Source organism: Dermacentor silvarum, chromosome 4, assembly GCF_013339745.2.
Source record: "Dermacentor silvarum isolate Dsil-2018 chromosome 4, BIME_Dsil_1.4, whole genome shotgun sequence".
NCBI lineage: Eukaryota > Metazoa > Arthropoda > Arachnida > Ixodida > Ixodidae > Dermacentor > Dermacentor silvarum.
Genome location: NC_051157.2, coordinates 49,336,289 through 49,362,698, shown reverse-complemented (window position 1 = coordinate 49,362,698; position 26,410 = coordinate 49,336,289). Strand labels below are relative to the sequence as shown.

Below are 26,410 nucleotides of genomic sequence, written 5' to 3'. Positions count from 1 at the left end.
AAGTGCGCGAAGTGTGCGCGCACTACTCTACTATATTCTAGGGACCATAACTCTACTGATGCAGAGTTGTAGCAGAGTGATGGCGCTGGATTAAACATTAAACTAGCGTCGAAGTGTTTTTATTTCTGCTCTTGCCGCAAACGTCACTTTGTATCGATGTTCCAGGGCTACATGCAAGCGCACTACCAATTGGCCCACACGGATGCGATATTTGCGTTGAGGCCGGTATTAGTTGGTTGTTTTGAAATATTAAGCTACTGAGAAGATAATGGATTCTTTTCCTCAAGTAGGTTGTAAAATCTGACACCGATACTGGGAATCTTTGTTTTGACTCGCCGCTACCATTTACAGGTTAAGAAAAAGAAGGGGAAGCACAAGAAGCATTCTTCAAAGGCAAAGAAAGCTTCCAGGCAATCGGTGGGTTTATTGCATGCGGCATTTGTGATACATTGCAAACTGAAGCTGAGTTTGGTTGCATGTTTTTAGGATTCCAGCAGCAGCAGTAGTAGCAGCGATGAATGGTCCGAGGCGCCGTCTAAAGTACGTTCGACCGAAGAGCCGGAGAGAAGCGCAGACGACACATCGAGAACTGTTCAGGTAACGGGTGAATTTTATTGTCCTTGATTATCTAGACACACACGAGGAATTGACAAGCGCTTGTGTGATGCTGTTTACCGTTCAAAACTTTTCTAGCGTCGATGCTTGACATGCAATCAAGCAGAACACTTATCATGATTCACCCTAGAGGGACGCGTGGATGAACTTCGAAGATGTCATTCCTACAATATCAGCAAAGGATCACAGAGCGCAGAGAAGAGGCGAGAGGACAGGCGGGTCCAGACAGAGAGAAAAGGCTTTGAGGACCATTGATCAGGTGGGTGTGTAAGTGTAAGGAATCTGGTACTACCTGACTGATGTCTGATGTTGACTGACTCCTGCTGTGCATATTGTATACCACACACTCGCACTTTAACGCCGATGACATCACAAATGTGATTGCGTTGCCGCTGGCATCGCACAAAGCTGGAATATATCTTAGTGGGTGTAACTGCAAGCTCTTAGAGCAAGTTGGCATTTACATGTTCGACAAACATGCGGTGGTTGACAACTTGCCCCTACTTTATACCTGACATCATACATTCTGGTTCACAGGATAGTTATCAATCATAACGGCTTCAGAAAACTTCAAAATTGTTGCAGCAAATCAAAATCAAGTATGTGATATTGCGTGTGTTTCATGCATCAAAACAGAAGTACGACACCACCACGTATATCGGGTGAGCTTAAAAGAAAGAAAACACAAGGAACCTGGCAATAGACAAGTGCCAGCGTGTGCTGTTGCAATGTTTGAGTTGGCGTGATTATGCACCTTAATACAGTGCAGTGTTTAACTGAAACAGGTGCACCTTTGACTACATGCCTCTCAAATATAAATAGGAATTCACTGCACACATCTTATAGGCCATATTGCTGGCGTGCGAGAGCAGGTATCCTCTTGATGTTGCAACTCATTGGTAACATGTTGTTTTGTTTTAGCCTGGCCAACATGAGCGCGAGTTAAACCCATACTGGAAAGAAGGTGGGATTGGACTGCCCAAGGAAGATGAAGCTAAGCCTGCTGAGCCAACACTAGCCACATCCGCAGTTGGTGACGGTGGCCTTAAGTGGCTGAAGCGTGCCTACCAGAGGATACGTGAGCAAGCTGCTGATGAAGGTCGATCAGTGGAGGAAATTGCAGCTGAGCGATATGGGGTCAGTAAGCAAGTCTATTGCCATAACATTCCTGAACTTTAGTTGCAATTCATTGTTTTGCAAATGGTGTTAATAGCATAGCATCCAAGAAAATTTTGATGGCAGTGAGAAGATCAGCATTTGTTCAGCAGGACTGACAGTTAAAGTGAAGGCTAATTTTAAATGAACAGAAAAAGTCACAAAAATCTGAGAAAATACAAACTGTGGCAAGGAAAGCACGTGTACATACCGAGTGACAATATGACATTGTAAATTTTATAGATGTAATTGAATGCATCAGATTTTGTTTTCCGACAGAAATGTATCTTTTAATTTCTGCTCCTAATTCTTTGTGTATTTTACTTACCCTAAATTTTTTTTATCTGTGCGAAGGTGCTGTCATGTGACAGCTGCTCGGTCTCTGGGACTCTTGTTGCTTGAAAGTTGAATATTGTATAGAGCAAACATGGTGCTGAGGGAGAGTGGATTTCTTTATTTACGATTGTGTACTGGCAACAGACGAACTCTGATGTCATTATGCTTTAGCCAGGCAATGTCACGTCACACTCTGCACTGTACAACCAAGGCCTGGTCATTGACGTTTTGGCAATTTATCGCTGCCTAAAGAGTTACCTGTTGGTTATCGTAGACATAGCGGAGCATGTAACTTCTTATCCCTTGTTATTCCTCTAGAGAACAGTTTGTAACTGTGCGGAGGAAAGGGATCACTAGAAAAGTAACTGTTTTCTTATCTTTCATTTTGTTTTAGTCTTTAGAGAAATTGGAGAGCATGATTGCAGAAGCTGAGTCAAGGGCTAGTTCAAGTGGTGAAAGGCATCATAGAAGACATGACTTGTCGAGAAGATACGGAAGAATGCAAAAACCAGGCTCGGATGATGAGAAGGAAAGACAATCACGTTACAAGGCAATGCAAAGACCAGGCTCAGATGAGGAGATGGAGAGACCATCGCGTTATCACACAAAACGTAATTATGTCACTCATGTTTCCATATGAATGATATAACCAAGTTCAGATTGACATGATCACTCAGCTAATGTTTTACATTCAGACAGAGACAGTCTACCATCAGGCTCAAAGAAGCGGTCTGAGGAAAGAGGAAGATTTCAGCGACCAGGCGATGACGACGATGCTAATCAGGACAGCCACGCTGGCAAACATCAGCACAGAAGGGAGCACTCATCATCATCTTCAAAGCCCAGCTGGATGAGAAAAGAATTCTACAAGGAACCAAAAGGTTATATTTCTATTTCATAACACTATAGAAGGTCGCTTAGTCTTTGTCAAAAGTTCCAAAGCCACAATGCATGCTAGTAACCTTTCATTGAGCTGTGTACCATGTTTATGCAGATATTTCATTGCTGCAAAGCCACAGAGATTGAGGGAAACAGTGGTTTTCAATTTTGGGTGTTTCACAGTACCAGGTATGCTACAAGAGCATGTCAGAGGGGCCAGGCAACAGATCTTGCCTGCGGTAGAGCCAGGGACGTAGCCAGAAATTTTTTTCGGGTGAGGGGGGGGGGGTTCACTGACCCAACCACGGAGGGGGGGGGGGGGGGCAAGCGTCAGCCTTCCTCTACAGAGTCTACACGACATGATCGATAATATCGGTAGTTTGAGCAGACTCTATACATGTATATCAAAGACATGGGACCCCCCCGCGTGCGCGTGTGCTTGTGAAGAAATTAAGTAAAAGTAAAGTAAGGGCAATAAACACAGTAAGTACGACAGGTACAGTGGGCGTTCGGAGCAACGGCCTCTCAATCCGCCACGGAATGGACCAGTCTTCGAAAACGCATCATTGAGACAACCTGCCCGATCGGAGAAGACATCGTTAATCGTTAATCTCCGTTAAGCGTAGATGGCGTCGTCCTCGTCAGGGTGAAGTGTGTTTCACAAGTCAAGGACGGCTATACACGTGAAAGTGCACGCGTGATCAGGCTATACCTACTCACATAGCAATAGCTTGTTTGCTGCGTCTTTGTGCTAGAAAACTTAAATATGCGCAAAAACGAGTAATGCATTTTTTTGTTCGAAGATTTCGTCGCCCTGCTCCTCAAACGAGAGAGTTGCATTTCCTGCGGCAAGTGCATAGGCCGCTGTGTCTTCCGCTGTGTGTGAGCGTGCATCCATCATTTGCCTTTGCGTCAGCAGATTCAGATTCATTCAGATTCATTTGTTGCGCATTCTCGCCCAAAACCTCACAGAGTGCCAAAGCCTTGACAAACACCTCGACACATTTTTCCGTATCCAGACATGATTCACTGTAAATTACCAACCCAAACGGAAGCGCCCAGGAATGAAATTATGATAGTAGCACTGGTTTCATGAATCATGTCAGTGCGAAGCGACAAGAAAAAAGGTTGGGTATGTGGGGGGGGGGGGCTTGCGCAAGAAATTTTGGGCTACGCCCCTGTGTAGAGCGGTGTTGAAACTTCTGATAAAGACTACATGTTGCAAAGCTTGAGCCAGTTAAAAGCGTACTGATATGTATTTTCAAAGTTTGATAAGCTTTAGGGTTGGTAATATTGATGAACGATTAATCGATTGTAAGTATCTCGCAAAATGATTCATCTTCATTGATGTCCACCTTTCATATAATCGACTTAATCGATTAGACCTGTTTGATTAATTTTTTTCGAGAGTTTGACAGGAGTGGGGTGAAAATTATTAAATTGTACTAGAATGGCTGAGCACGAGCAGTGACTGTGCGGCTGTGGTAGTGTGACTGTCGATTGTTTTTCCGAGTCCCGAGTGATGCCGAGACGAATGCTTTCCATCTCTTTCCCCACACTGCACATGACACCACACCGCCCGAAGCCGGAGGCTTGAAATGCCCTCGCAATTCAAGGCATACTATAACAACCCAGTCATTGATCGTCGTGTCACTCCCAGTCCACTAAAGACGTGGCAGAGCATGCGTGCCGGTTTGGAGCATGTATTTGACATAGCGATGGAGTTCATGTCGATTCCAGCAAATCCATAGCGTCCGAGCATCTATTCTTGCATGCTGGTTGTGTGGCCATTCGAAGAAGGCGTCGGTTTCACCCAAGCATCCTAGCCAATTGACATTCCTTTGCTCTGCAGAAAAGACCACATGGTTTCAAATCCTAACCCAGTAATTTTTTTTCCCTATGCATGTTGTCATTTCTTGCATATTTTAGTTGAACTTCACATTTCACTTTTGCCATTTTTCTTATTTCTTGTTTAACTGCACTGTACAGGGATTCATTAGTGCCATGTATCTTATTTAATTCTGCACTAAGTATTTTATAACATATATTGTTTATCTCTTCAGAAAGCACTAATGCCAACTATATTTAGTCTTTAACAAATTATACATTGTCATTTATCAAACGTTTATACACTTATATTTCTAACTTGGTTCCACCTCTCAAACATTAAAATAAGGTCCTAGAAAAGTAGATAACTGTGCATCAACCTTTTTAATGTACTTGGCAAAAATTTCGATTAATCAATTCATTGATGAAAAACCCTGCATCGAATGTGATTAATCGATTAAAGTCTGAAATGATGAGTGGTTAATCGTTAATTGAATAAATAATAAATTGACCATCCCTAATAAGCTACTTAACACTCTTCTCAGAGGTATAAGAATTGCACTTGGCAAGTATGAAAGTTGGGAAACACTTATATTTTAATTTAATGCTAAAGTTGCGGGACCTGGCGTCATCACCATTATCGTGATGTCACGTGACAATGCAACATTTTCTGACGTCATGTAGCAGTTAGGCTAGGACAATGTTGCTCATAAAAATAAGAGTTCTGCACATATTTCTTCTGCCTGTGTTAGTGTTTGGAACCCACAGCAATCTCAGGAACAGAGCAAGGCCATTAATCATGATGTGTCCAGCTCCTAGGTACCAAAATCAAAGCTGGTTCCTAGAAACAATTATTACAGTGAAATATTTGGAGTGCTCTGATGCTTGTCAATATTTTTTCTAGGGTTTAGAGCGCATGTACCTTCATTTATTGCAAAACTGAAAATGTCAAGTTGAGAATGTCATGCCAGTGCTCTTTGCCAGTGCTTTGCCAGTGCTCTGCTCTTTGCCAAGCTCTGCCTGTTCACGTTTTTCAACATGTGCCACCTAAGTCAGTCTTTGACCGTACTGTAGAAATTGTTCTGGGGTTTCACATTCACTGAACTCGGAGGCCAAAAATGCCGTATTCATTCTTTTCATAGACAGACAAGATGCGCAGAAGCCCGACGACCGCAACAAGGGTGGGAATTCCTTGCAGGAAAAACAGCCAGCCTCGAGGCAACAAGAGAAGTCCAGCTCATCCAAGCAGCTGAAACAAGAAAACGAGCCTGGTTCAAATACCCAGAGAGAGGAGCGTGTTGCCCCTAAACTGCTCTCGGACAAGGAGCTAAATGCATTGGGTGCAAAACTCATAAAGGCTGAGATGCTTGGAAACACAGCTCTCTACGATAAACTGAAGAAAGAAATTGAGGAAGCGAGGAAAGCAAGGGAGTCTGCTGGGGCTTCCACGTGTCCTGATGGGGCACAGCGTGGCTCTCGCGAGGAAGTGGTCATCCTCACTAAAACTGACAATCGTGGCTTTGCACATCCTCTTTCGGAGCCGTCTGAAGTGGGTGGGCCATCAAGGAAGAAAGCAAAGGTATGTTTCTGTCTTGTGAAGGCTGTCTTGTGAAACTGTTGTTTTGTTTTAATGCCTTTTATCTCATGAACCTCCTTGTGGCAGTTGTCTGCATAGCATAAGCAAATAGAAGAAGGTCGTGCTTAACTGGGTCTGACACATGATAAGCTTTATTACAATTCTCTTTTATTTTTCTTTCCGCTTTGGTGTATATCTATTACTGTTAAACCATTGTACATGCAACTGAACTTGTTCAGTGCAAGAACATTGCAAGCAATCAACTCTGCTGTTAGCTGTAGTGGTCATACTCTGTATTGGATTTACTACAACATTCATCTTCTAGCTTCGAGAGTTCTGCCTTAAAGGCTTTGGGTGCACATGCAACAGATGGCACATTTGTTTCTGGGACACATAGTATACAGAATTTTTTTCTTGTACTGTGTTGGGTGTATGCTTGTGTACGTATAAGCATTGCAAGAATGTGCCACGTTTCATGGTTTTGGAGACATCAGAGAGTCATTGAAGCATGTCCTTTTAATGATGGTGTGCTTCACAGTTTATGAAGATGAATAAGCCGTGTCTGAAAGACAAGAGGTGCTTTGATTTTGATATGTGATAGATAGCATCAGCAGATAAGGGAAGTATAAAAGACAAGAAAAACTTAGCTTAACATTTTGTCGGGGCTTCGCTAGGCCCTATGAGATGCTCCCTACCACATTGTGACAATTGTCACTGCCTGCCAGTGTCGTTTACCTTCAAATAACATTGCAACTGGACTTGTTCAGAATTGTAGTTGCAATCTTTCTTTTTCTTTTTTTTTTTTGAATGTGGACAATTCAGTACTTGGTGTGGCCAGAAAATGTTCACTTTATACTTGTTATTTTTCTTTTGTTCTCGTGGCTAGCCTGATAACAGCCAAACTTCAAATCATGGTGCAGTTAGCATAACTGTTCATTGAAGGAACACTGTATTGTGCATGTTCCAGTTCCGATTGCTTGTAGCGCAGGGGCCTTCTAGAGAATCCTGACACCATAATTGTCTGAAATGCTTTGTGTGAATGCTATGCGATTTTATTTTTTCGTGTAGAACAGAGGCCAAGTATTTCACTGAGATTGTTCTACTCATCATGTACTCGCATGTGCTGTGTAAGTCAATGGAGTATATATGTAGGGTACTCCGTATTGTGTCTTACTGGATGTGTGATCCATTTAAGGATTTATTGAGATGAATTTCCAGATCCTATGCTGCAGAAGCCATGAACACCATAGATACTTTGTACCTTCATACACATAGTCTTTTGTAAATTATGCAATGATAGCTTTTTAGCTATTATTGCATTGCATAATGATAACATCCGCCGCGGCGGTGGGAGGCAAGGCCTGCTGCCGGGTGCGTACTGGTAAAATAAGTACAGGCTCGCTCCCTGGCATGATGCTCGGCCATTATTGGACCCCAACACTTGGAAATGGGTGTTTGTCTCTAACCCGAAGGCATTTCCACCTCAATAGATGCATTTGGGGCGCCACATGAGAAATGGTTGCCATGGGAGCGGCCCAAACCTCCTTTTCTATTTTTGCGCTTGCGAGGGTTTCGACGGGAATTTAGGGTGCAGGCTCCTTTTCCAAATGTATCACCTCTGAAGAAAGCTGAACGCTAGGCCGGGGTACACTTGTGCCCATATGAACCAGTGGGTGCCCAGTGGCAGTGGGAATAGAACCCACAACCTGTTAAGAGTTATACCTCTGAAATGGTTACTGTAGTGCACAGATCACAAGGTATCACAAGGTTCAGATAGGTTAATTCCTAAGTAATTAGAATTAGTTAAATCAGGTTAAATGGTGCAAAAGCAACTAAGGCTATTCCCTTCAGGTGTAAATTATGATGGACTGTCTATAAATGTGTAAAATTTACACTACTGTATTTCAAGGTGCTTGACACTTCATTTTAAGAAAGACGAGATGGTAGGGTGTTGCTTCGTGCCTCTTTAATGAGTTGTCATAAGTCGAGAATAATTAAATATATATTTATTGCACAGGCAGTCATGTTGAATTTTCGCATATAAATAATTTAATCACAGGCTTAAAGTACATGCACAATTTAATTATTGGCTGCCGTACGCATTATGAAAAACGAAAAAAAAAAGTTTAGACATTGCTGTCGGGACATGGCACGTCGAATGTCCCACCAAACATAGTACTAGTGCCTTCAGCAAAGTGGTCGTTTCTTGCAATATGCAGCACATTGAAGTGAAACGAAGGCACACTGAACATGCAGGAGGTTCAATTCACCTATACTTTGCCTTTTCTTGGCCATCACTTGACAGAGCTGGCAAAAACAAGTTGCGTCCACAAATGTGGACACAGCGCCTGACAGGGCAGTCGTGCACAAGGCCATTACAGATTGACTACAAAAATAATAAGGGTCTCGTAATGCATGGAGGCTATTGCTGGGCCTGCACTGTGTATCAGCGCAGGACTGCAGTTGATCTGTGGTCTTTCACAGGTTCCTACACATGACAGAGGTGGTGAACGGGTGCGATACTTCGCTGATGATGACCGGCATTCACTCAAGAACTTGGTAAGCTGCGTACAAATGTATTCTTGTGCTGTGTTAAAATTTGTTGTTTTTCCTTTTTTTTCTGTTATCCAGTTCGAGCGGGAGAAAATGACCACAGCTGAAGATCAAAATGCTGAGTTTGCACGTCTTGCTGGCAAGGTGAGGTGATATTGCTCTGGTAGTATGCATACAGCCATTCCCTTTGGTCCGAGTGCTAGCTCCTCTGCCTTTGTTTTGGTAGTGTGCTCATGACGTGGGAGTTTCTGTGCAGGTACGCATCTCGAAAAACGAAGAATATGACTTCGATGATGCTGCCATGGACAAAGCAAGTCAGCATGATTCTTCTGCAAAACAAGATGCCAGGGACAGAATGCAAGCCATTCAAGGTAGCACCATTTTTCTTTCTCTTTCACACACATTTCTGTAGAAATCCACAGTGGTCGAGAAAATTTCATGAAAGGAAAAAGATGGGTTTCCTTCGTGGCTTTGTGCTGCCCTTGGTGGCAATTTTTCCCTTTCACATATCTATTGTCAAACATGTCCAGTACTTTCGGTGTCCTTTGTTGTTGATATTTTTGCGCATCTGTGAGAGATAATGTCCAACTGTTCATTTTGTATCTCTGTATGTGAACAAGGGTCTTGCATGTAAGCCGTAACATGTTCCTTATTTTTTAAATTTTGCCTAATGGAGTGTTCTAATGCAGTGTGTTATGAGTAATGAAATTGAACGAAGTAATATCGTAAGGTTGTGGAGATGAGTTTGACCTTAGTGTGACTTGCAAAACTGATTGGACTCATTTGAAGTCTTCGTTTACAAGGATTGCTAGGGAGCCTTAAATACCTCTGCAAGTTCACACATTTGTTAGCTGGAAGTGACTTTTGACAGCGGTGTAATCTTACGGAAATGAGGGCTTTGTGCAAGTACTCTCACACTTACCGTATTTACTCGATTCTAACGCGCCCTTGATTGTAACTCGCACCCCTCTTGCGTGACCAAAAGACAGAAAAAGAACTTTACAGTACCATGCACCTCGTGCTTTCATACAGAAATTAAGCTTTCTCTCATTTAGATTAAAAAAAAAACATTACTTCCAATGCACTAAAGTTGCGATGAATTAAAAAGAAAAATGTTGCACTTTCGCCCCAAAGGCAAAGCATCGATTAGTAGACAAAGCAAATTAGTAGACAGCTATACGAAGTAAGGATAGTACTTTTTATTGGCCGTATAAACTTATAAACATTCGCTAACTAACTAAATTAACAAGCATGGTGTCACGCGTGCACGAGCAAACACGAACACATCTTGATCGATGACCACGGAAACAGCGGAAAACTCCCTGTCTAAATACTGGAGTGACGAAGCGTGGCAGCAACGGCGAGCGAATTGACCTTTGCGCTAGCACAGCTCTCGCTTCAATGCGAACGGTAAGCGGCAAATACACAGCGCGCGCGAATTGCCCGTCGCAGATCGCTTCCAAGATAGGGCCGAGGCAATCGTATCGCCGAAGTGGATCGTTGCAGAATACGTCTTGCTTCGGGCCACTGAAACCCTTCCGCGTTGCTTTGCTGGCGAAAATCCCTCTCGTTTGCGCCAGTCCCGCACGCAGGTTTCGGATTCTCCGAACTCCCGTGACGCTGCCCAATTTCTCTCCATATTCGCTCACATGATCACTTTCCTTTTAAATACGGCATCACGATGAACTCTGCATTTCGTGCTGATAGAGCAAATGCAGAAAATGGGAAGACAGATAGTAGATTAATGCCTAAGCACACGTACTACAGCACATGGAGGAAGCTACGGCAGCTAGGCTTCGAAGCGCGTACGAGGCGGCCATTTTGAAATGCCTATGGCGATATGTTAACGCAGATTTAGGGTCGTACTCGATTCTAATGGCACGTGATTTTTGGACCTAGTTTTATCGGAAACAAAGTGTGCGTTAGATTCGAGTAAGTACGGTACCATATTTACTAGATTCTGACACACACTTTTTAAAGACAGTGTCTTTCTTGGAAAGTTACCCCTGCTCTTCCGTATCCGGTATGTTTCTAGCCTTTTTCGTGGGCCAACCCAAAAGAGTCATTCTGAAAATGTTTGCAGATCCTGAAAATAGATCTGGTACCTGTGCTCTCTGGGCTATTGGTACCAGTGGTAACGGGAGTGTTTTCGCATTCCACCCTCGGGACAGCAAGGGTTTTGAGACACTGCGCCTTTGGTCAAAGACGCAGGCACTGTCTTTTGTGATGATGCAGGCCTTAGAATATATTCTATGGTTAAAACGCCCCGTTCTCACCCCCAGCTCGCTCAGGGAGACATTCCCTTGTATTCTAGAATGTTCCTTCATTCAACACTCCACCTCTACACAGAAAGTAAATGGTAGCAGCACCACACCTTGACAGAAGCGGTCCGTGTGCTTCATGGTCATCCAAGGCAAAGTTTGAGAAGTGCTAGATTCTTCATCAGTCGAGGGGTGGCGCTGCGCTTTATTCAGTGGAGTGGAGGGAGAGCTTTGAGTTGAGAATTGTTTGAGAATACGGGTATTGTCTGTCATTGATGTCAGTTAGAGGTTCAGATCGCCTTCCAACTTTTTTCGTGGCAAATTACATCTTTGTTAGATTTAGATAAGGCTGTGAAAATGCGGCAGCCTGAGGGGAACCCCACATAAAAGGCACGTCTTTCTTCAGAAGTTCAGTGAGCGGTTGAGCGATTGCTGCGAAATCTTTCACGAACCGTCTGAAATAAGAACAGAGCCCCACAAAACTCCGAACATATTTGACAGACTGAGGTACAGGAAAAGCCGTTACTGCTCGAACCTTCTCCGGGTCGGGTTGTACGTCGGAAGCATCGACGAGATGGCCTAGCACGGTAATCGTAATCATCACTCAGATTTGCACTCCGGGTACTCTGTATTCTGCACAACCACACCATACAAAATGAGACTTTTGCGGCCGCAAAACGCAAACAGAGGATGTAAGGTTTCGGTTTTAGCCTACCGTAGCGGTCGGGGGAATGGCGGTCGTAAGGGGTCGGAGAGTGCGTGAACGACAGAAATTGCGTTCGCGGCAATCATGTGCACGACACGACTTGCGCAGATAGAGTCCGAAAATTTTAAGAAATCATTGTTTGGCATTCAAAATATTGGTCGCTGTTTTACATTGACTTTATGGGGCAGCCATAATAATCAAGCTTGTGCAAAGTATTGGTCGGCGCTGCTGATCGGAAAGCCACTGGACACTTTTTTTTCCTTTTAGTCTTTTCATAAATGACAGTATTTCTATTTTTATTTCTTCTCGCCAAGTTATGTGGAATACTGGCAAACATGGAATGACCAACAACGTAATTTCGCATTTATTCTGTGGTAGTCTGCTATGCCAACTGAATGTCACCAAGAATTGCAAAGATAACCGAGGGCATTACGTGAATGGCGTTCACTGTATGTTGATGGGTGTTGTTCATGGTTGTCACAGTCAGTATTTCTTGTTCATTGTGCACGAGTACGTCTAATTAGCTAACTTTATAAACTTACTTAATCGATGATCTGAATGAAGAAGTTACAGAGGATGTTGAGACAAGCGATAACTGGATTTAAAGCAACCTAGGATTTGAATTAATTATCCAATAAGTGAGATAATTCATTTTAGCTAATTAAACTTAAATATTAGTTGCTTGTGCTCACCGAAAGAAGGGAAAACTCTGGACTAGCATTAACAAAAACCTATCAACATATAATAGGGGTTGTTTTCGTAAATCCCTTGGTTATTATGTTTTTTTTTCTTGACCACATTTAGTTGGCACATTCGGTATGTAACTTAATAGTGGTTTCCGAGGAATGCATATGGGTTTCCTTCGTCGGGTGCATGGCATTTTTTTTTCGCTAATGAACTTTCCTCCATGTTGCGGGCTTCCGCAGGACTGATTCGCTGTAACAGAATAGTGTTCTGCAAAGTCAAATAAAGGACAACTGTTCTTCATTTGTCTGTTTTTTCGGTCATGTGATCGTTACCTAGCATGCTCCAAAACACATATCCTCTGCTCCAAAACGAAACATTCCTGCTCCAAACCTGCTCCAATGTGCCAAATTTGCTGCTCCAAAACACCCTTGGTCGCTTCCATCCCTGTGTATAGCAGCTTTGTTATCAGGGGAATTAGTATATGCATTGCGTTAGTGTGCTTGAAAACTAATCTAAAATACCATTGTTTCGTTTTTTCTTTACAGAGCATAAGCATATGTCTAAAGCATTGGAGAAATGTAAATACTGCCTCGACAGCCATGAAATGAAGAAACACCTGATCATTGCCATAGGCATACGGGTGAGTTGCACATTTTCAGTTGCATATGGAGCTTCACAGCGCTTAACTCTCTCCGTACCGCACCCATTGGGCATGGTTAGCCCTCTATCGATGGTTTTAAATGCCGCTTTCGAGACCTTCCGTGCCGCTCACGGACAGACTGTGCTATCGGACGTGCAGGAGGAGAAATTTATTTTAGTTTTCTAAGCAGTTAGCTTTTTTCCCGCGCTCCGAAGTTTCGCAATCGTCAAAAGAGAACGAAAAAATGGCCGCCCGCTATCGATGGTTTGAAACACCCCTTTTGAGACCTTCCGTGACGCTCACGGACACACTGCACCAATGGACGTGAAAGAGGAAAAACAATATTTTTGTTTTCTAAGCAGTTTGCTTTCTTCCCGCCAAACGGTGATTTTTAAATCAATGCAAAAATGTCCGGCTCCGGAAACGGCGCGCGTGATTCTGCTGCCTCTGCGGCTGATCTTAGCGATACATTGAATAACAGCGAGTCAGAGGACGCTGACTTTTCATCGGACTTTGAGTCGGAAAGCAACGATAACGTAAACCAGCCCGGAACATCGGCGGCTGCAGCCCGGCACACCCAACTGTAGTGTTTGCAGTTAATTTTTGTAGTGGAATACCTGTTCAATGAAAAATGTTAATTTTTTTGGAGATAGTGCTTAATAGACGGCAATACATTTTGTATATCTCATAATTTGCGTAACATTTTTTCTTAGTAGATACAAGCATGTCTTTACAAACATTGTTCCGTTTTATTCCACAATCTTGATTTTAACAATTCATATCTTCTTGATGACATACATCTCGTTAATAAAACTTTTATGCCTGAAAAGTGCATTCATTTTGCTTTCTGTTTATGTATTACATTAAATATTGAGTGCAGTAGTTGCTTCAGAAAAAAGCATCTTCCGTAACATACAAAAAACACCTATTTTCCCCATGGTAGGTAAAGAGTTAACTATTCCTGTGTTAGCACTGAGTTCAGCTAACCAGTCAGCTTTTCTCATGTTTGCTCCCTGAAAACAAGTCTAGTTTGTGAAGGTATTTCCAATTGTTGAAATTCCTTGACCTTGGCTCTACAACACCTTGAAATAACCACAGTATGGCATTAAAATTATTGGACAAGGCATTTGCACGACTGTTTCTTGTGCTGCCCAGGCTGATTCATAAGAAAAACTGTCCTGCTTGGATAGTGCTTTTGTTCTGATCAGAGATGGAAACGTCAAAAATCCTGCTTCGGAGAAATAGTTGTGTAGTAACAGTGTGCAGTGTTAAAAAAAAAAAAAAACGAACAAAGTGAGCTGGTTGTCATTTAGTACCAATTTTCATTTATTTTCCAGGCTTACTTATGTTTACCACCAGTATCAGTCATTGACTGAAGGCCACTGTTTGATTGTCCCACAAGCACATGTTGCTTGTGGAACATTGCTTGACGAAGATGTGTGGCTCGAGGTGCAAGTAAGTTGACAAATTTCTGCAAATAGCAGTTGTATGAATGTTTATCTGTTTTTTCACCTAATTTCAAGTAGCCAATATGATATCTTGTTATTAGCAATGAGGAGCATGCATTCGGCATACTTATCATTCTTTTGCCTTTTTGACGATGTATTTAACAACAAAAGCAGTTTATTAAACTTGCAGTCTCACGTTTCGTGCCCATAGATTTTTGCCAGAAACCAGTGTTCTCTGCTGCCATCAAAAGCTGAACGAAATTTTTGTCTGGGATTTGGCCAGCGACAAGATTCGTGATGCTGGCTTGGAAGCCTGCACTTGCACACAAAAACTGACCAGCTTAATGCCTGAAGGAATATTTTTTGTACGTACCTTTTACGACCACGGAATAGTTTCACGTTATTAAATCATAAAACGCGAAGCAGCTTGATCCACGAAGTTTCATTGTTGCACATTGTATTTATGCTGTTTTCTTCAGTTGCCAACAGATGATGAAACTGTGACCATGCAGCAGCTCAGCTATGCTCTTATGACAGTTATTTTACATGTTTTCCAGACGAATTAGGCAAGCAGCAATGGTGCCATGTGTTATATTAAATTCTCTGCTAGAGAGCTTTCTAAATAACTTGGATACTGAACCCTGTATGTGTGCTCTCCATGAATATTTCTGCAGGTGTGGAACATGCTTCACATCTCGCGAGGGTGCTAGGGTAGTAAGGCACTTTTGGGCTGTTTTTATTGGTCATGTTACAATGAAGCCTTCTTTTTTTCTCTGTGGCACCGTCTGCGTGAATCTTTAACATTGCAACAGCCCTGCTTTTGTGTTGTACATTCACTACTCTGAAACATTTTTTAAAATCTAGGTGTTTAGGAAAGGTTTGACGAAGATGTTTGAGGAGATGGGAAAGGACACTGTCTTTATGGAGACAGCTGTTGCATTCCGTCACCACCCACACGCAGTTATAGAGTGCATACCAGTGCCCATGGATGTCGGGAAACTTGGCACCAATGTACTTCAAGGTTAGTTAAAGGTGTATAAATGTATGCAAACTCTGCATACATTGCCTAACATTGAAAACACTTTACTTCAGCCACAGCTACTCTTTTGCATGTGATAGCTGTGGTTGCGCAAGTTTTAGCACTGAATCCTCTAAATACATGATCCTCTCCGTATTTCAGAAAGCTATATTGGAATGTGAGAGTGAGTGGGCCCAAAACAAAAAGCTTGTAGACCTGTCAAAGAAAGGCCTACGGAACTCGGTATGTTCACCTTTTGATCTATCAGTATTGACTCATACCTATAAGCTGTCAAATCAGTTTGCCTGTGTAAGAAAGTGACATTGTTTGCCTCACAGAATTTCGATGCACACCATTGCCATTAACTTTAAGGCATCTAAGGTTCTTACATACATACATGTGAATTATTCAGCGTAATGACGTTACAGCATGAAGTGTAAAAAGAAAGAACATACACTAGAGATTGCCTGTAATTTCTTTATTATGGTTTGCACCCAATGTACAGTCCACAGGTGTCAATTTATTAAAAAAATAAACAACTTTTTATGTTGCCTTCTCTGCAGCTGGTGCATAGTTCATGAGGCCATAATCTGTGCAAAAAGTGTTTGTGTAACTGCTATCACTAAACTTCTAGTTTCAGAATCCATCATATGAAATCAGTCTCAGATTGGTGTTGAACCAGTTCTTCTGAATATGGCAGTAACTGCTGTGTAGTGCTGCTGTCGCAGTAAATGAGTTCGGAGGTGGAGGAATCACTGAAGTCTGCTTATCTTCTAGCCTCGGAATCCACTGTAGCGTCAACTCAACTGCTAGAGATAACAAATTCCATCTGTGCCAAAGTGACGAAAGGCTCATTATTTGCTGACTTGCTGTGGTTATTTTCTTCTTCTGGAGAGAGGTTTGTGTTGTCTGGCTTTAACAAAACACTTCTCTTTAACTTGACAAGGGGCTCTTCTCTAATATTCTAAGAAAGGCAATTTACCAGTTCCATTGCTAAGTAGCAACCGAGCAGTGTCAATATGACATTTGAAAACATAATGATATTGACTTTTGCCCTGGACTTGCCTGGTTAGGATGAGTCAATTTAAAGTAAATACAGTAGAACCCCGCTGTTACGTTCCCGGGTGCTGCGTTTTCCCGGCTGTTACGTCGTTTTCGGCCGGTCCCGGCACAGCTCCCATAGAACCCAATGCATTGGTAACCCCGCTGTTACGTCGCAACTGTGGGACCGTTCCCGCATCATACGTTGCGAACTGCCACACCGCGCCGGCCCGAGCGGCCATTTTGACTTTTCATGTCGCTTGGCTTGGTTGCTTGACGATGGCATTGGCCGCCCAAAGTGCTGGGGGCGACATTTATTACGTATTTTCGGTTTCCGCCAGCAAAAGTATGGCCTTTGATATCCGCTTTTGCTATCTAAAGATGATGTCTATGACGCGTTGCGGCCCTAAAATTGGTTTTGGCTCATAGATGTTCCGTATAAAGTCCAAGGGCGATAACGCCGTCGCCGCGCGCCGTATGCTTTCTTTCGCGCGCGAGACGCCGTCGTCGGCTCCTCTCGCACGCTTTCACTCGCACATACAGCATACGTCGCCACGCGCCGTATGCTGAATGTGCGAGTGAAAGCGTGCGAGGGGAGCCGACGACCGCGTCTCGCGCGCGAAAGAAAAGCAGAGAGGAAGCGCGCCTCCTTCCGTTGCGCTCGAGGCACCAGCGAGGGAGCGAGGGGGGGGGGGGGGGGCAGCGGGCAGCGTTGTGCTCTGGCATCATACTGCGCGGCGGCGCGCGCGCGGTCCCGCGGGCCCTATCTTGAAAGCGATCTGCGTGGGGGTAGATTCTACGCAGTGTAGGTGCGTCGGCGGCTCGTGGCTTTGTGCGTGCTGCGTGTTCTCGGCGCTCAGTTAGGGTTGAAGCAATAGACAACAGCACGAAGGTCACTTCGCTCGCTTCTGCAGCGGCTTGTCCGCGCTCATCGAGTGTGATGTGTTCATGTTTGCCTGTGGGCGCTGACACTATATTTGTTAATTAGTTAATAACCGAATGTTTACAAGTTTATACAGACGATTAAACTACTATTCTTACTTTGTATAGCTCACCGCAATCGATACTTCGGCTGTCGGGCGAAACTACTTTTTGTCGCACGTAAGAATTAAAATAATATTGTGTGCAGTTCAACACTACTCCCATTTCTCAATTTTTCCTGTTTCCTGGCTCTTGCGTTTCCCGGCTCTTACGGTTTTTTTTTACGGTCCCGTGAAAAACGTAACTGCGGGGTTCTACTGTAACATTGTATAGTCTGGACTAAGTAGAAATTAATGAATTTTTAATATACACTGTAGACTGTAATTAAAAAATGGCATTGGTGAGAGCCTGCTTGGCTTCACTTTGTACCGCTGATGTGAAGATATCATCAACATGGCATGAAACTGTTTCGTCGCCAACTCTCAAATTCATGGAAATAACTTTTTCTCATTCAATTCAAATTTGCATTTTCCGATTGCCTGATAATATTGAAAATTTTGTGGCCCCTTCCATGTAAGAAAATTTCATCAGTGACTGTACTTACTTGCATAAAAGATTGAATTTCAGTATAACGAAACTTCGATATAACAAAGCAAATTGCTGATCTTATCGACTTTGTTATTATCAAGTTTTAACTTTAGTAGCATCACGAAATACTTTCACACTTTTATAGGCTACAGATGAGATAGCCTGCATATAGGCAGTCAGAGCAAGGGCTTTTGATTGCCTGGTGGTGTGGGATCGTGTAAAGAGGCGGTACAGCTGCGCCAAAGCGCTGCATTAGTGATTTGCTGAACCTCTCCCCCCCTTTTCTGGTATATTTATTACGTGCTGCTTCAATAAACTTCAGTTGATAGTGCAGCATTTGTCAGGTCTGTTTTCGTTGCCCTTTGTTGGCGTCATTTCTGTCTAGTTGGAACATTCTTAAATATGTGTCAAAAGCATAAAAATGCCTAGTATTGTGCCTGAGCTGCTCCAAAACACTGAGCTCCACTTCCAAGAACGTGTGTTCAGGCCAGTTTTAAAGGTTAGTGGCAGCTAATTAAATTGCCTGGGTTTTATTAACTTCGTCTTCAAGATATCTGAAGTCTCCGCAGTTGTCAAGTATCGCACCATTCCAGCCTGCATTGTGCTTCATTCAAGTGCTATAATGTGTGACTGTATTAGCACACCTGTGAACCCGTGTTCATGTTTCATCAGGGATTTCTTAGTTTCGTATCTTCGTACCTATCCCGCAAGAGGCCAACACATGTGTTTCATCATACCTGCCAGCGTCGCCGCAGCCGGTAAACCACACGCGTTTTGCTGTCGGTCACCGGTGTCGAATTTGCGAGTGCAAGTACACATTGTAAAATGTAAATGCAGAAGCTTCGAATGGGCTGTGCCCATTCAAAGCTGGGCTGTGCCCATGTGCACGTCGTAGCAGCACCCAAGTTGTATTTGAGTAAGGACATTCTGTCTAAAGTCATTTGAAGAGCCCATGTTGTAAGAATGTTACTGTGCTTTTGTTGAATACTAATATCTTCTCACCTGTTGCTCTAGGTTCTAGCACAAGGTCTAAGGGGACCATAAAGGGGTTGAAATAACGGGAGTGCCTTTTATACAAAGCTACACTGTGGTTTGTGAGTTACCGCATTACAACTGCATTAAAAGGCCTTGCAGCGAACGTTTATGATCACATGGTGACCTTGACATCTATGCCATTAAACAATGAAAATTTGATGTTTAATGTCAAAATGCAAATGGAAAGGAGTGAAGAATATGTTTGTGCCGAATGCCAATTGAGAGTAACGCATGAAAAAACTTACCCTGCAAACCTGACTGGCTTGATACCATGCCATGAATGTTGACTGTGATAAGCAAGGCATGTGTCTGTGATACCGGTAAGGGAATTCGGTACAGTGACAATTGCATATAGTCATTAAAAGCACAAATGCCACAATGCTCCGGATCAGCCACATGAATGGGGGAACAGCGTGCTTGTTACTAATGGTCGAAAACAAGCTGGCTTACAAAGCATTTTGCATATCATGTTTTGGATTTTTGGAAGAATGCCTGTAGCGTGCAACACAACCATCTAGCTGAGTGTGAACAGACCTGCAAGTACGCTGTCGTGTTGGCCGGCGTCACGTGGTCCCTGCCGATACACAGTACGGAGAAATTCTTCTAGTATACGACGGAGCTGTGCCGGAGAGCTTGAGCATGCGGAAATGGGATTTTCACTCGAAATTACCATCTCAAACCTCTGCATGTTCGAACACCGAGTATTTGTTTCAATTTAAATGTCTGACACTGTGACAGGAATCCGAAATGCTGTTCAAGTTGTTAGCTAGAATTATACGGACTTCAGTGTACCTAGTAAGCACTAGGAAGAGGAACACAGCAATCTTTTGCGCACTCTGAAGTTGGATCTGACTGCAGGAGTTAAAGGGTGTACATGTGAAATTATAATTTTAGCTGTTCATTTTTTTGCATTAAATGAAGGTCCTAGAGCTCTAAGCCTCTAAAAAAATAGTGGCAGGCCTCACAGCGTCGTAAATAATTTAATTAATATATCAGCTTTTCTACAGCCAGTTTTGGTTTCATTTCCAAGAGGATACTGTGTCATGATGCCGTGACACAGTGTGGGGGAACAGGAAAGTGCGACATTTTGACACTCATTCCGACTTGTTAGGTCGCCTCGTATGCTGCTACACATTGTGAAGGCCAATGTAGCAGCATAGCGGATGACCGTGCGAGACGGAGCGAGTGTCAAAACGTCACAATGTCCTGCTCCCACGTGACTACATACTGTGTTGTGATGTCACGACACAGTAACGTGAAAAAAAATCCTGGGAAAGGAAACCGAAACAGGCTGTAAAAAATCTGGTACATTAATTTATTTGCAATGCTGTGAGGCTTGTCACTACCTTTTATAGGGTTTAGAGTTCTAGGGTGTAGAGTTCTAGGAGCTTCATTTAAAGAAAAAAATTGAATACTAGTCGTAAAGGTTTAGAGTTCTAGGAGCTTCATTTAAAGCAAAAAACTGAATAGTTGTAAATGTCATGTCAGTACCCTTTTAATACAAAAAGGAAGGATTAGAGTAAACCTTGGAGTGTTCTGCTCCAAATTTAAAATTTGCAGCTCCGAATGTGTCCTTATCCAGCAGGTTAACGGGGAGAAAAGGACATATTCGGAGCTGCAAATTTTTAATTTGGAGCAGAACACTCCAAGGTTTACTCTAATCCAATATATTTCAATATATTCTGCTAAAGAACCTAAGATATTCTGTTCTAAAAATTACTCCAAAAGCTGTTCGAGCTGTCCCCCCCCTTGCATGTAGGAAAAATATAAAAGAAAAACTTCATGATGGCCCTGATATTTGAACATGCATTACGAGCGTTTGGAAACCAGTTGGTTAGACCATGGCCATACATGGCACCATATGTGGCTTCATTTTTTAAATATTAGGTCCTTGCAAAATTTGACATATAAGAATATATTACACCTGTAGACTCTGAAAGAGAGCAGGGGTGAGTATGGATTTTGTTGGTCTTCTGGGTGGAAGGCACTGGTTGGTTTTGACACATAAATTTATTTGTGGTCTTTAAGAAAAAACATAGTAAATGGGTTCTATGAATCTTGTTCACATGGGGCTCTTCCATGGGTTCTAAAGTCTCACAAAGGCAGATTCATTCCACTTGCATTGGAATCTGGCCTCCCATAGCTGGGAATGAAGTTCATGACCTGTAAGCTGGGGAAGAAAAAGATCCTGCTCATTTATGCCATCTAATAAAATCCTTCTTACCGTTTCAGATTCCCAGAGGGCTGCCCTACTTCTCGGTTGATTTTGGTCTCCAAGGAGGATTTGCTCATGTTGTTGAAGATGAAAAAGAATTCCCCGTTTATTTTGGAAAGGTACTGACAGGAGTGTAGATTGATTGGGGGTCAGCTTTCACGGTGTCAAGAACATTAAAGTTTTACTGTGCCGGTGTGTTCAGGCCCTCTAATAGGAATATTTACTAGAAGAAAGAACCAGAAAGACAAGTCTAAGTGAAATATGGCTAATAGTCTTTTGGCAGGAGGTAACGTGTGATGCCTTTTGTGCCATTAAGGTTAAGGAAATTGTCTGAAATAAAAGAAAGAAGAGAGAAAAAGATTACTCATTTGCTGATGCTGGCCAGATAGCTGTCTCAGAGAGTATTGTTCACATTAAATGAGCATAGCTAAAGAGGCACAATTGAGGCATAAACAATAGATGTTATTTGCACCTCATTATTTTTAGTTGGTGTGTTCAAAAACTGTTTTCCTTTGGAATTACACTCGAACCTCGTTATAACGAAATTGAAGAGGGAGCCAAAATTACTTGATTACATCAGTTATTCTAATGTACTGCAATATATGCCCAATGGGATGCACAATTGTAAACATGGAAATAAGAAGACGGCTTGGCGGCCCGCGAACCTCTACATGGCCAAGCATGCGGTTAAATTTGAATAAAACAAAAGAATCTTCGGCCTGTGCGACACACAACTTAGCATCTGACGCGACAGCCTTTAGATAGCTGCCTTTTGTTGCATTGTGATAATGTTTCGCGTCCGCTTCCCACTTGGCTGCTTAGTCGAGCAGCACGCGGCACGCAACACAGCGCTCCGCTGTGTGATCTAAGAGGCAAGGGAACTTTGCCGCGCCGGCTTGGCTCGGCCGGCTCGTGGCCTTCGAGGTTGCACTCGGAGGCCACGCCCAGCTGCCAGCTCATGCGACGCGCTGCAAGGAGAGGGAGAAGTGAATGCACGGCCTGGGTGTGACCTCCAAGATTGCGCCGGGGAGATCTGTGAGGCCAGGCCCCGCTGCACTTGTGCGGTGCGTCGTAGTGCAAGAGAAAGTAAATGTACTAATCTTTCGCACTGACGCGCGTAGCCGTGCAGTGTGGCCCGGCTTGCACAGCCAGGCCTGCGCAAGAGAGAGAGGTCAGTGAAGAAGTGCGATGGTGAACTGCTGCTTGTGCGCAGCTACGCGTAGCGGTGAGAAAGACTAGTGTTGCATGACGACGTACTCGACGCGGGGATGTAGTAGTTTTGAACTGCTACGGCAAACGAGTGCCGAACGCTGCAGAAAGCGATCTACTTGGCGTGCAGCAGTCAGGTATTTTTTCGTTTCGGAGATGAATCTAGTTCGTTATATCCATTAGCAGGACAATTTCACTTCGTTAAAGCGAGGTGTTAAATACATCAATCTCTATGGGGACTTCAAGGGGAATTTCATCCACTTCGTTATATCCTGTTTCGTTATAATGAGGTTCGAGTGTAATTGCTACTGCTTGATAGAAGTTGTGCGAGGTCACTTATGTGTTATAGTCATGCTACCGAAATGGCAGTCGTAAACCATTGGCTTGTTTGCTGAGATTGCATACTTGCCGACTTTCCCGAATTTTTTTAAAGCTTAACTATTCTACAAAAAATTTATTCTGTTCTCGAAAAAGTCTTGAAGGGGCCCGAACTACTTTTTATCGAAGTGGAGAAATGCATTTAAAGTTAAAATAGGCTATTTCAGAAATACTTTGCTGCAAAGAGTGCTTCAATGCATTCAGCAAAAGCAGAGTTATTGGCAGTCAGACACGACCATCGCGTGCTTCCACTCCTTCTTCAATGATTTGCACTGCGAAGGCTATGGCGGAGTGCACCGTGCCCACAACGCTCTGCCTACTGAATGTCACGTTGACATGCAGTTCAAATTTGATTGTGGATGTTATTGTAGGCGCCACTACTTCCAATTTCGGCACCTACGACATGCCAAATGTAAGCCAAACGCGGTTGACCTCAGCAAACCGCAGCGCGCTTAGCCAGTGGACTTGTCTTGGAACCCCGCGGCCGCCACGCTATCTACGCTATGTAGCAGGCTGCAGCTACATGCAGTGAGCAGCGTTTGCTTTGTGCACGACAAGGCTTGAGTGCAGTCTGACTGTGGTGCGGACCAGCTTTGTCCTTTATGTCTACGTGAACGTCTAAAATCAAATTTGAACTGTGCGCCACAGTGACATTCAGCATTTCTCGCTCCGCCGTAGCCTTCGCAGTTAAAGGCATTGAAGAAGGAGAGGAAGCACCGTGAAGGGTGTGTTCGATTGGCAATAACTCCACTTCTGCTGAACACATTTTTTATTTATTTATTTTCAGTACCCTCAGGGTATAAATACATTACAGAGGGGAGGGGCATATAAAGTAAAAGTACTTCTTGCAGCAAAGTATTTCTGAAATACCCTATTTTAACTTCAAATGCATTTCTCTACTTAGAAAAAAAAAAGTGGTTCAGGGCCCCTTTAAAAGAACTGAGGCACTTGAAAGTACATATTTGTTGCAGTGAGGATATTAGGTAGAGCTTGTTGTCATTTCACAGTGAACAGAGCCGTTAACCAGCACATCTGTAGCAGTAGTATAGGTGGCTATACATATTTGTCATGTGTGTTGTCTCCAGCGCTGGCCACCTTTAAGCCTTCAGATGCCCCAAAGCTCTCACATGACAGCGTGTGCGGCCTCAAAGAGCCACAATAGTTGTCGTTTGGTGATGTACGTGCACCTCGCAACTCAGTCGCGTGAGGGCGCATGTCCTTTGTATCAGCAGTGAAAGTCCAACTGCCACCAGTCTTCGGCCACGACTAAAACCAAATAAAAGAGCCAAAGAGAGCTATTCAATTTAAAACTATGTGCTTCTTGCCAGTCACTGCTGTTTGTGTGCCACATTTGAAGGTAACCTATCATTTACCTCCAAAGTGAATGTGTATCCCACAAAAGCTGAAAGGTGTATGCTCAGTGCAAACGTCAAAAGTTTGCAGGTTGACAGGTATGAAGTTGTACCTGTGTACCCACTAAATTTCTGTTTGCATCTAAAGGAGAAGAGGTTAAAATTGCGTTATGCAGGTGAGGTCTACGTTTTTCATATTGAGGAATTGTGCTTTTCGAAATCTAAAAATAAAGATTACATATACTTGGTGGTTGAATTCCATGAATGTGCTCCAAAGGTCATATTTGTAATGGGCAGTACACTGAGAAGCTGTGGTGAAACATATTCTTACATTTTGTTCTTGAAATAATAAATGGGTCGCGCTTAGCGAGTTCATAGATCTGGCATGTCAGAAGTAAAAGTTGGATTGTGAGGGCATTTTCAGCTTACCACTCCAGCTCTTGACAAAGCGATGGGCTGTTGTGATGACTGACCAAGGCTAGTTAATTATTAAAACGTTCCATTCCCTTTAGACATTACAGCAAACTCAGACTGGCAATTTTCTGTAAATTTAAAGTAGGACGAGAATCTGAACCCACGAAAAGTTCATGAAGTTCCCATCGCTGTCATATCTAACGTCACACAGTACAATCATCAATACTAATGTTTTGGTTCAACATAAATGAAGGGATGAAGTAATCTAGCTTCAATATGTAGCACTCTAGCTTGGTTAACTTGCCAGCTGTATTTGTAGGTGTGCCGTAGGCTGCTGTCATCGTTGGCTCCTCTGATCATCACATTGTCATGCCTCAATTAAAGTTAAAAAAGAATTCAGAAAGAAGGCATCTTAGCAGCTATCAAACCTTGGACTTTTGCTTTCAGAAATTGGCACATTAGGCACCAACTGTGCCACAAAGACATTGACGAGAAGTGAGCACTATTGTCTTGCATGACAAGGTTGTGACCCAAGACAATAGTAATAAATCAGCACTGAGGGCAAACATAGCTGGTAGAAAGAATTGAGTTGATAGGTAGCAGCAACCAAAGCTGTGGTTTTCCAGAATATATTGTTTGCATGATGTAGCGGTTGTTTTCTACAGCTAACACTGTTAAGAGAAGATATGCCGCTACAGTGGAATCTTGTTCATACAATCTTCACGGGAACCGGAAAATAAAGCGTATCATCCGAAAATCCAACGTATTATCCAACCAAATCGTATTATTGCAAAAAAAATAAATAAAATAAAGACATAGCATCCCGAAAAAGTATTACGCGGAATCGTATCAACGAGGTTCCACTGTATGTGTAATAATGTGTTATGTTACTCACCGTTCTCATTGTTTTGAAATTTCGGCGATGCTAAAACTTGTTTATTGTCCCTTCATGTATATAGCATACGTTCATTTGATTAGTGGACATCTCATAATTAAGCCATTTCTGTCAAAAATTAAAACTGCTGATGGCTAACTCCTTGTTCCACGTACATATTCCAAGTGAAAAAGTAGGCCTTGCTTCAGATTCAGCTTTGCTGTGTTCAGTGTTATAATTAATATTCAATTCCATTCTCTATCACATATTTTTTGTCTGCTATCCTCTTACTGCTAGCAAGTAATTGCAAGTGAAGAGAAATCCCAGAGCAGTCTAAAGGAATATTGAAACAGTACCTGCACTATTCTGGTGTTTGCATGAGTGGTTATGGTGGTTTCTGTGCAGATTGTGCTTGAAATCGCAGATATGTTTACTTCATTTCAGGAAGTGGTGGGGGGCATGCTGGACTCAGAGCCCAGGCTCTGGCTGAAGCAACGGCATGAGAGCTTCGACGAGCAAAAGAAGAAAGTCCTGGAGTTTTCCAAATGGTGGGAACCTTACGACTGGACAGAGCGGCTCAAAACTGAATCATCCTAGTGTACAGCACTAAAATCTTTTTTTCTTTGCTGCTGCTACATTGAACCATCAGGAGAGAGGGAACGAATAAATGTTATTGGAACAC

At 42.9% G+C, this 26,410-nt stretch overlaps 1 protein-coding gene across 1 annotated transcript; it reads left to right on the top strand.

Moving 5' to 3' along the window:
- The first annotated feature begins 25 nt into the window (after positions 1-25).
- LOC119449978 (CWF19-like protein 2) lies at positions 26-26,410 on the top strand. The gene is given in 19 exon segments (XM_037713302.2): positions 26-286; positions 352-417; positions 487-597; positions 746-874; positions 1,537-1,752; positions 2,501-2,717; positions 2,802-2,987; positions 5,955-6,391; positions 8,873-8,947; positions 9,020-9,085; positions 9,198-9,312; positions 13,141-13,235; positions 14,573-14,590; positions 14,592-14,690; positions 15,548-15,673; positions 15,675-15,704; positions 15,864-15,944; positions 21,519-21,620; positions 26,173-26,410. Coding segments are annotated over 19 exon segments (2,340 nt in total). The 5' UTR covers positions 26-268; the 3' UTR covers positions 26,326-26,410.